This window comes from Hippocampus bargibanti, linkage group LG05, assembly GCF_051943395.1.
Source record: "Hippocampus bargibanti isolate YZ-2025 linkage group LG05, ASM5194339v1, whole genome shotgun sequence".
Lineage (NCBI taxonomy): Eukaryota > Metazoa > Chordata > Actinopteri > Syngnathiformes > Syngnathidae > Hippocampus > Hippocampus bargibanti.
In genome coordinates this window covers 10677424-10689257 of record NC_142738.1, presented here as the reverse complement: position 1 = coordinate 10689257, position 11834 = coordinate 10677424, and the positions used below count along the sequence as shown (strand labels likewise).

Genomic DNA, 11834 nt, shown 5'->3' with positions numbered 1-11834 from the left:
TGTGTGTGTGTGTGTGTGTATATTTTATATATACAGTAAAGTCTCGTTATATCGATATCGGATATATCGATAGTCCCGGTTATATCGATACTATTTCTATGCACGCACGGAGAAAATTACATGCAAACAGGGTCGGATATATCGACAGTCCCGGTTATATCGATATTTTTTCGGACTCCCTTGAATATCGATATAACGAGACTTTACTGTGTGTGTGTGTATATATATATATATATGACAACTTAAAGTACAACCGACACCATTTTTTTGTTTCCTAACTGACATCTGAAAAAACGTTTGAGTTAAAGTGTCCCAAAAGTACTTCAAAATGACCTCGGAGATGGAGAGTTTCAAAAGGTCCCGCCCCGTTGTTCGTGACGTCACGCGAGGACGTCTTTCCTTTTCTCTACAATCTTTGGATTTGGAGAAGATGCTTTTTTGTTACTCATCCAGTTATGAATATAATTCAAATAGTTCTGAAGAGGAAAGCATAAATGTTTGCAATCGATTAAAGAAGTCCTTCAGTCTCAATTCGAGCCGTCAAGACTCCAATGCAGCGTCCCAGAAAATGCACAAGATGGCGCCCAAGCGCCGTTGGAAATGGGCTGATTTGTCTGCTAGGAATTTGTGTCCACTAGTATCAAATAGTAGTTTTGGTGCAACACACAACGATTCACCATCGCGTTATGTGTTTTCCTTCTAATTTCACCATCAACACGAAGTTTTCAGACCAAACAAAGTACCTAAAATGCATTGTGTGTCGCTTTCTCTGTCAGGGGCGTTCCAGATGTGACGTCACGTCTGGAATCGTCACCAACTCAAAAACAAGACTATTTACTGAATATTCCGTGTGAGTCTTAAAACATAAAATATAGCTATATGCGGTGGAATCTTTGTAAAATACGCTCTGTCGAAGTAATTTGAAGTGATTTTACAAATTATGGACACAACTTGTCCAGAGGCGTCGGTTGTCCTTTAAATGTCAACACCAGGAACCAGGATCAACATGAATAAAGTAGATGTGTCGACATCACTGCCATCAAAATCTTATTGCCTGAGCAGCAGGTTCTCTGTGCTAGAGATTCTCCGAAACCACTTCATGCGTGGACAAAGATGGTTGGATCCTATCCGTGGAGGTACTATCCAGGTTTGCGCTGAGTTCGCTCGTCAGCCTCTTAATTTCGTACTCGTGCAGGTACTGATGGACCAGGTAGCGTTCTCTCCTGATGCAATCCTTCACATCCTCCGGAATATCAGGAATCAGCCAGGCCAAAGAGAACTTGACCAGGAAGACAACATGCTGCATAGAAAGGAGGCACAGTTATGACAAGATTAGAAGACAAATGAAAAATTGCCAATGGAGACACACTGGATGAATTTTAAATTGAAGGAGCAATGTTACTCCCTCACAAAACAAAACAGAATAAATACATATATTACAAAATGTTAACGTTTTATTTTTTAGTAACTCACCACCTAACAAATATGACCGAGAAAATTTAAATGGTTCCCCTCCAGTTGTAAAGTAAATACTAAAGGACTAAGTCTTGTAAAACAATCATTATGCTCTGTCTGTAATTTGTATCTTTAATATTTTACCCTTTCAGAGAAAGCGGTTACAACAGTGCATGCATGAAACGGTTGTTAAATAATGGAACAGCAGTATTATTGGCACCCAAACAAGAAAATATATATTTGGAAAATGTTTATCATTCATTGAAGGTGAACCTTATACTACGGTGCATCTTATATATATGGAAAATACGGTACGAAAACTTGAAGTAGACGTGCACATTCCACCATGACGTCCCTGATCCACGGCTGAAAAGGACACTCTGACACTAATAAAGGCATATCCAATCCAATCCTTTCCTCTTTCATCTCGAACTGCTTCATGTCACAAAGAAGGTGCAGAAAGTGCTGAAGATTGAATATATGTGTCTTTGTGTTGTCATATTATTTGTTAATTATTTTTATTTATTTATTTATTTTACTTTGTGGTACTTCCGGGTTGAGTGAGCGCTGGCACGTGTGGCTGCCGCTGCTCACCCGCAGAGGAAATGTCCTGTGACTGTGGAGTGACCTTGAGAGTTTTGAAGGGTGCTTGGAAGTCAAACGTATCATTATTATTATTTAGCTTGTAGTAGACGTGCACGTTCCACCATGAGTTCCCTGATCCACCGCTGAAAAGGACGCTTTGATCCTCTCCTCTTTCATCTAGAACTGCTTCATGTCACAAAGAAAGTGTGCAAAGAAAGTGCTGAAGAATGAATGACTGTGTCTTTGTGTTGTCATATTATTTGTTATTTGGTTTTTGTTTTTTACTTTGTTACTTCCGGGTTGAGTGAACACTGGCGCGTCTGGCTGCCGCTCCTCACCCGCAGAAAAAATATCCTGTGACTGTAAAGTGTCCTTGAGAGTTTTGAAAGGCACTTACAAATGAAATGTATTATTATTATTATTATTATTATTATTATTATTATTATTATTATTGTTATTATTAATAATAGAAAAACGTTTTATAGCATCTAAAATACGATAATATATATAAGTAAAGTCTCGTTATATCAATATTCTCGGGAGTCGGAAAAAATATCCATATAACCGGACTATCGATATATCCGATCCTGCGGCATGTAAATAGAAATAGTATTGTAATAAGCAGTACTATCGATATAACTGATATCGATATAACGAGACTTCACTGTGTGTGTGTGTATATATATATATATATATATATATATATATATATATATATATATATATATATATATATATATATATATATATATATATATATATATATATATATATATATATAATCCTTAATTTTGACAATTAGATCCCATAGAATGGTTTACCTCCATGACGATAATGAAGATCAGTTTGGCAGCAAAAATATGCCAATACTGCAATGTGTGGGCGTACTGATTCTCATGGCCAGGAGGGTAGCGGTAGTCATGGTACCTGTATGATCGGTGAGTTAGCATTAGCATTGAGTCAGCTGAGTTCAAAAATATGTATTGTTATAGCAAAAGTGCAGATAAAACATCCGCAAGAAAAACAAAGATACTCTTTGTAGCCCTTTACTTGTGATTATTTGAGACCCCCAAGACATGCACACAGACCTGCAGGTTGTGATGGCGCTGTTGAACCAGGGGGGAATTTCGTCGTTGTCTGGCATATGGGCCGGCGGCATGTCTTTGATATTGAACACAGATAAGCTGTTGTTGATGTAACCTCTCATCGTTCCATCTGGCTGGTAACCATACATATAGACCAGCCGGGGGATCATTTCAGAGGTGTAGGCCACAATGAATGCCTGCAAAAAGGCAAGAAAGCACCAACAAAGCAACATGAGACGTGGGGAGCTGGTTTGCCATGTCAATCAAAAATCAGTGTCACCATACAGGATGAATTTTGGCAAGCATTAGACCCACATCTATGAGACAGGATTTTTGTTTTTGCTTTTTTTAAAGCGTCTTTGTACGTCATCAGTGCGAAACTGGGCAGATACTCAGCGGGCGTTGGGGCAGTTTGGAGTCCACCTCTTACATTGGAAACAACAGAGAGGATGGCGATCCCATTGAGGATTTCCTCCCAGGCTCCGATACTGTGAGTTTTGGATGCCACAGGACGCCGGAACTGGGTGGTGAGTTTCCAGGCATCCACTCTGACCTCAATGATGTTGTTGAAGAGAGCCAACAGGGGAGCCAAGGGGAAGGAGGCCACAAACAGAGTGATGAAACCAAACTGGACCACTGGGTGAATAAAGAAGAATGAACATTTAGGGAAGAAACAGCACCATCTGCAGGATGGAATTCTCTAGGGCAGGCTGGATTGGTTTATCCCCAGGAACATGAAACGGGCACACAGACCCGCCCAGTACCTCCCAACATGAAAGGCCATCAGCTGGAAGACATTTCCCATTTCACATATGGGTCCCAAAATTATTCTTCATTGAATAAAAATAATTTAGCATTGCCAGTGACAGATCGTGTGCATGTCGGTTGATTCCTTGACTTTCATGATGCAAAATAAGATGAGAGCTTCCTGCAATTATATCGGCACTGTATTCAATTAAACAGGGAGTAAATGCATTTGTGAATACATTCAGACAACATGCCCTTGTGGACCCAAAATGAAATTCACGTGTGTGCACGTCTGATACATGTTCATCTAAGTCAAAATCAAGGATGCAGTACATTTGCAAAAGCTGAAGTTTTAAGACCAGAAAATAGGTGGAATTATTTCAGGTTCACAATATAATGATGAAAAGGACAACTGTTGACAGTGATTTAAAGGACAACCGACACACAAGATGTGTCCATAATTTGTAAAATCACTTCAAATGACTTCTACTGAGCGCATCTTACAAAGATTCCACTGCATACAGCTATATTTTACATTTTAAGGCTGGCCGCTGAGTATTCAGGAAGTCTGGTTTTCGAGTTGATGACGATGCCTGACGTGATGTAACGTCAGGAACGCCCCTGACCGAGAAAGCAACATACATTTTGGATACTGTGTTTGGTCTGATAACTTCGTGTTGCTGGCGAAATTAGAAGGAAAAAACAAATAACGCGATGGTGAATCATTGTGTGTCGCACCAACACTAACAATTGCGGTAACACCATAAAAGTGGACACAAATTCCGAGCAGAAAAATCAGCCCATTTCCAACGGAGGTTGTTCGCCATCTTGTGCATTTTCTGGGAGCTACATTGCAGTCCAGACGGCTCAAATTGATACGGGAGGACTTCTTTAATCGATTGCAAAAATGTATGCTTTCCTCTTAAGAACTATCGAATCATTCATAACTGCTGAGTAACAAGAAAGCATCTTCTCCGAATCTGAACTCCCTTAAGCCATTGTTTTGTGTCTGGAGTATGCTGGCGTGATGTCACGAACAAGGAGGCGGGACCTTCTGAAACTCGCCATTTCCGAGGTCATTGTGAAGCAGTTTTGGGACACTTTCATTTTTATGGGCGTTTTGTATTGACTAAAAATATCAGCCTGCGTGTTTTGGGTGTTTTAGATGCTATAAAACGTTTTTCTGATGTCAGTTAGGAAATTAAAAAAAATGGTGTCGGTTGTTGATTCTGGAGCAAGGCAGTCATCAACAGACATCATTTTTTGTTTCCTAAAATGGACAACCGACACCATTTTTTTGTTTCCTAACTGACATTAGAAAAAACGTTTTATAGCATCGAAAATACCCAAAACACGCATGCTGATATTTTTAGTCAAACGCAAAACACCAATAAAAATGACTTAACGTTGCCCAAAACTGCCACAACTGGCAGATTCAGAAAGTCCCGCCCCCTTGTTCGTGACGTCTAGTCAGGATACTTCTTCTCAAACTGCCTTGCTCCAGAATCAAAACAATGGCTTCAGAGAGTTCAGATTCGGAAAAAGAGCCTTTCTTGTTACTTATCCAGTTATTTAGAATTTAATCATGGGGTCAAGAACAGCATTCGTGTTCGATTCAAAGAAAAGACTGAATGTCGGAATAATACTGTCACGTCCGATGCTTGTGTTGCGCATGTCACGCGGGGGGCATAAATACGTACCAGGTTTGACTCTCATCAAAGCGTCCTTTCGGCTACACCAAAGAGCTCAGTCCCCGTTCTGAAGAATGTCATCATCTTTGGCTTGGAAGAGCTCCACTTTACTTATATACGTTCAACAAAATAATTTACGAGCTGGATGATCAGCCTCGAGAGGAGTTATCCATCACTCACACCGGTTAGCTCCTCGTTGTCCTTCGGCACTGGTCCGTTGGAAATGGCTGGGATTTTTTTATGTGAATAAAAAATTTATATGAAATCTTTATGCGTGTTACCGCAATTGGCTGCCACACAACGATTCAACATCACGTTATTCATGTAGTTTTCCTTCTAATTTCGTGATCAACACAGTGTTTTCAGATGAAAAAAAGTACCTAAAATGCATTGTGTATCGCTTTCTCGGTCAGGGGCGTTCCAGACGTGACGTCACTCCAGCATCGTCATCAACTCAAAAACAAGACTTCCTGAATATTCAGGGCGACTCTTAAAACGTAAAATATAGCTATATGCGGTGGAATCTTTGTAAAATGCACTCAGTAGAAGTCATTTGAAGTGATTTTACAATTATGGACACAACTTGTTCTGAGGTGTCTTCAAACATGTCCATGATTATTCAGCCACAATATTTTTACTGTGCAATGATTTGTCATGTTCAATGACATTGCAATTTAAAATAAACTAGGTATGATGCTAGAAGAGCACAGTAATTAACATTGCTAATTACTGGCTCAATAGGTTTTGCAAGTGTACATCATATGATCATTATAAATACAGTGATACCTCGGTTTACGAACTTAATTGGTTCCCAGAGTGTGTCAGGCAAAAAGTGTGTATCCCAAAAATTAATTTCCCATAGAAAACCATTAAAATGAGAATAGTCTGTTCCTTGGTCCCCATAAAACATAACGTTGTACTTTCTAATTTTCTAAGCCTTAAAACTACACAAAATATACCTTATTTTATGTATAATAAATGTGCTATGGTATTATAATTAAAGAAATAAATTGTACTGTAGAATCAAGTCATTTTCTTTACCTTTGCGATGGTGGTTGATGGAATGGAGTGGCTTGGCGTGGGGGCGGGGAATAGAGGACAAAACAGTCGGCCACCATTTTCTTGTTAGGAGAATGGGCTCGTTCGCGAACGACACATCACTCATTGTGGCAGCAATGAGTTACATAAATGTAACGTTCGTAAACCGAAAAGTTCGTAAGCCAAGGGGCTCGTAAACCAAGGTATCACTGTACAATAATTAGCTATTCAGCTATCAATGAAGCTGGCTATCTGGCTATCTAACCAGCTGGCTATCTAGCTGGTTATCTAGCTGGCTACCTAGCTAGCTATTTATTTGTTATCTTTTAGCTAGCTAGCTATTAGCAATCTAGCTAAGTATTAGCTATCCACCTAGCTATTAGCTGTCCAGCTAAATATTAGCTGTACAGCTAGTTATTAGCTATACAGCTAGCTATTAGCAATCTAGCTAGCTAGATGTCAGCTATCTAGTTGTAGGCTATCTAGCTAGCTAGCTAGGTCGCTATTAGCTATCTATTTGAGTTATTCCGGGTTTAGTGAACACTGGCGTGTGTGGCTGCCGCCGCTCGCCCACAGAAAAACTCATCCTGTGACTGTAAGGTGCCCTTGAGAGTTTTGAAAGGCGCTTATACATGAAATGTATTATTATTTATTATTATAATTACTAATCAGATGTATTGAAGTGGTTATGGGAAGGTTATTTTACCCATTTCTAGGTATTCGTAGAAGAGTTCCAGGTGGCCAACCACCAGCAAGTTGTAATCTTGCTCCCAGCGGGTGTAAACATTCTCCGGTTGGCGGGGATTTTTTCTGCTGCGCCACCAGTTCTTTAACCACCTGTCAGACAAGTAGACCAATGAGTACAGGCAATGTCAATGCATAGCGTTTATACTAAAGTAGCGTAATTATTTTGGCAAACTCACGGGGCCACGGACTCCTGGATGTTTCCCCACACCTGCTTACCAGTCATCACGACCACCAGCTGCGTGGTCAACTCAATCAAACAGCCACCGGGGTCACACTGAACGCAAACATAGGAATTAAATCATAGCCTCCTTTGAACAGAATGAAGCTAAAATTGAATCAATACTGGTTTCTATCCACCTCTTCGTTCCTGAGTTTGGTTCTCTGGCCAAACATGTACAAATAACCTCCGGGATAGCCAACAAACTTGCCCTTAAAGAAAGCCACATAGAAGCAGGAGGAGTAGTAGTTGACAAATTGGAAAAGGAACATCTTCATTGTCAGCTTGTTCTCATATTCCACGTGGGTCTTTGGAATTTCTGTGTCAACAATAGGTGAAAAACATAAGACTTCATATATCAAAACAAAATGAATGACACATTTGAATCAATCCTAATCGATCACCCAAGACATGACTAAGCGATTTCGGTCATGCGCTTACCGAGATCAGTTATCCAAACAGCCACTTTTTCATACATCACATTTAAAAGCATGATGATGACAAAGTTGATGCAGGAGGCGGTGACAGACGTGGCCAGCTGCGGAGTGATTGAGGAAGCCACCTTGTTCAGGTGAGCGTATTCTTTCATAACGCTGGAGAAGGCGGCGTACACCGCCAGGCGGTACGCAATAACTCCAACAATGCAGGAAATGGTCAGACCGATCTTTGGAAGAAACATAAGCCAACATGAAAAATTGACTTCTATGATAGAAAAACGAACGTGAAACACCACACCACAACGAGTGCTGCTGCAAGGCTAGTAGAGAAGTAAGCAGAGCGAGCTGGCAGCTGGAACGATGCATGAAAATGCCCAATCTTTGGTCAATCTCTTTGAAGGAAGTTAAACATAGGTGCAACATATCAAATCAGTCCCACTGAATCCTATTGTTTAACTTTAACTCATTCACTGCCAGACGTGCAAAAATGTGTCCACTCCAGTGCCGGGGTTTTTGTCATTGTCACTCGAATTCCAGGACCCACAGAATATTGAGGTTTAGGACTACGTAAACATTCAACGCAGCGTAAGAAACCTTAGACTCTCTTCTTTCATCGGAAAAAAATGTTAATTCCTAAATGGTATGGGGCTGCTGGAGTTATGAGCTTGAAATGAGGGTGTCTGTACAAAATACAATCCAATACATACATAGTTTTTTTATAGCGCTTGAACAAGCGCTAAAACGGAAAGAAGTGAAATGCTGCCCCCTTTTGGATCATAAAAAAACATTGCCAGAGGCCATGGCCACCGCTTTATCGGCACCTAAGCATGAAAAACAAAACCCGAACAAATTCAGGAATGACGCTCTACGTCATATTTTCAATTCCCAAATAAATTCGTAAATGGCAGTGAATGAGTTAACAATTCCAAGCACCCTGTAACTCAATAGCATAAGATGTCAACTGTAGGGTGCCCTAAATTTGTAGAATATCACAGGACAAATACATTTAAAAGATAGTATGGAGATCGAATGCTCACCCACAACAGGACAGTGGCTGCAGACACAACTATACGTGCACACTTGACTGTTGTTATGGGTAAGTTAGGCTCCACTTCCTATTCCATGAGCAAGCAAAGCGTGAACAAAAAAAAAAAAGGTTTGGTCACACTTTTGTTATAGCTTGAAAAGCAACTTCACAAGATTCCTTTTAATTACCCTTCATTAGAGATTTCAGACAAATCAAATTGGACCAATTATTTGCATGTAGGCCAAATGATCACATACATATATGGTAATTGAGCAGAAGGAAACTTGCGCCGGTGTCTTTTTTTCAGTAATGTACGCCACAAGAAAATCTCTCCCACATTATACTGACAATCCATTTTCGGCAACCACCCTTACCCAGAATAATACGGCGACCCAGCACAGAAATAATTTCCCCACTAGGTCAGGTGTACTCCTCTCAAAAAACAACTCTGCTTCCTAAAGGTGGGCACTATGTGGTCAAGGCAAATTTGAACCATACACTTTTTCAATCGTGAGTCCAACTATTTTTCTCTATCATTCCAAATTATAAATACAGACGCTCCCCAATTTATGAACGAGATACGTTACGGACGGTCGTTTGTAAGGTGAATTCGTTCGTAAGTTCCTTCAGTGCTATATTTTGTATGGAATGTCTATAAGTCTTATAGATAAAGACACTCCCCAAATTACAAACAAGATATGTTACGAACGGTCGTTTGTAAGGTGAATTTGTTCATAAGTTGCTTCAGTGCTATATTTTGTATGGAATGTATATTTAAATCTTATATAAATGTTTTAGGTTGATATATGTGTGTTTAAGGCTTGTATAAGTAACCTGTATTGGTTTGTACTGAAAAATAAACATTAAATAAAATATATGCTCTAGGAAGATATGTACATGTACAACGGGAGAGAATACCACGTTACTATAAAATGTTCATATGTACCATTGTTCGTAACTCGAATGTTCGTATGTAGGGGAGTATATCTATCTATCTATCTATCTATCTATCTCTTTTTTTATATCTATCTCTATATATATATCTGTCTCTCTCTCTCTCTCTCTATATATATATATACACACACACACACACACACACACACACACACACACACACACACACACACACATATATATATATATATATATATATATATATATATATATATATATATATATACACACACACACACACACACACACACACACACACACACACACACACACACACACACACACACACACACACATATTGTTGTTTATATATGCAATGTGCAATCCTCCAAGTTTTGCTTACTTTGACAGAAAACATCACCTGGGAGCACAATTATTCACGTTTTTCCATACTGCTGTACATTGTGACATAAATTGGATTTATGGAAGACCATAAAGTTCTCATTTCACTAAATTATCTGAACGATGGCCAAAATTTTGAAAAACCCAGAGTTAGGTCATTGCTCAAGACACCACTGTGTGATCATTTGCGGGCTACTTAAAGCGTGTATAACAATGACATTATTTCATACTCCATAAGTACATAAACACCTGAGTGATGGGATTCAGTTTGCGACTAGTGCATTTGATCTCATATTCGGGTCGTATCTGCAGTCGCTGCTGCTCCTCCTCAATGTCCACCAGATCCCACTCGTATGCGAGACGAGCCTGACGCCTCTTCCAGAGCTCCAGAAACAATGTCACTGTATAATAAATCAGAAATATGTCATTCGAGGGGACGAAGAGGCTTTCTCCACTTACCATCACGAACATAACTACATTTTGTCAGCTTTCTATCCTAGTAGCTTTAAAAAAAACTGGTTAAATTATGTATATTAATAATTTTTACTGTCAATTAGATGAGCAGTGATTTAAGTACTTAACTCATTCACTGCCAGACGATGTGTAAAAATGTGTCCACTTCAGTGGCATGGTTTTTGTCGTTTTCAATGAAATTGCAGGAACCACTGAATATTGCGTTTTAGGACTACATAAACATCCAAAGCAGCATAAGAAACCATACTCTCTTATTTTATCAGAAAAAAAGAGTTAATTCCTAAATTATATGAGTCTGCAGTTAGCTGAGCTTGAAATGGGGGCAGCTGTACAAAATACAACACAACACATACACGTTGATTTGTATAGCGCTTTAACAGCTGAAGCTGGAACAAAGCTCGAACATGGAAAAAAGGGAAATTCTGTCCCCTTGTGTAGAAGAAAAAAACATTGCCAGAGGCAACTTTATCGGCAACCAAGCATGAAAAAACAAAATATGGTGCCCTGTCATATTTTCAATTCCCGAATATATTTGTGAATGGCACTGAATGAGTTAAGCACTACTGATTTAAAGATCACCCCTCCTGTACTCATGACTACTGTCAAAGTTTGTAAGCTACTCGGTGATGCTGCAACAAAAATTAAAAAAGATAAAAACCTGAATGGACTCACCCCATACCCCCATGAATACAGCAAAAAACAAAGTTCCCTGATTGTCAAACAGGTGTGATTGCTGAAAGAAAAGACAAGTTTGAGAATGGTAAGAAATCGCTGAGAGGGCAAATATAGCAGTTCACTAATCATCACTTCAGAGCCGAGCACTGATTACAAAATACGGACATCTCACCCATGAAGCGTTGCATGTTATGTTGAGTTTCCAGTAGCTGCATCGATTGTCACACAGCGGACACATGACAATATTGCCTCCGATTTCTTCACTGCAGATTTCCTTACTAAGGACAATAGGAATTCCCAGTCAACGATCAGTATGATTGTTCAGACAAAGCGTCATCGGCATAATGTACTCTTTCACCC

The 11834-nt window shown here is 39.5% G+C and overlaps 1 protein-coding gene across 1 annotated transcript in view; it reads right to left on the bottom strand.

The window, feature by feature from the left end:
* The window catches only part of ano5a (anoctamin 5a), a 28066-nt gene continuing 16232 nt past the window's right edge, over window positions 1–11834 (bottom strand). The window contains exons 9-20 of the mRNA XM_088996422.1: window positions 11647–11752; window positions 11472–11532; window positions 10575–10726; window positions 9040–9117; window positions 8007–8229; window positions 7706–7884; window positions 7525–7622; window positions 7308–7438; window positions 3556–3761; window positions 3129–3322; window positions 2862–2967; window positions 1–1300 (exon numbers count right to left, since the gene is read on the bottom strand). Of these exons, the coding sequence (XP_088852548.1) occupies window positions 1076–1300; window positions 2862–2967; window positions 3129–3322; window positions 3556–3761; window positions 7308–7438; window positions 7525–7622; window positions 7706–7884; window positions 8007–8229; window positions 9040–9117; window positions 10575–10726; window positions 11472–11532; window positions 11647–11752 (1759 nt within the window). The 3' untranslated portion in view covers window positions 1–1075. The remainder of the gene's footprint in view (window positions 1301–2861; window positions 2968–3128; window positions 3323–3555; window positions 3762–7307; window positions 7439–7524; window positions 7623–7705; window positions 7885–8006; window positions 8230–9039; window positions 9118–10574; window positions 10727–11471; window positions 11533–11646; window positions 11753–11834) is intronic.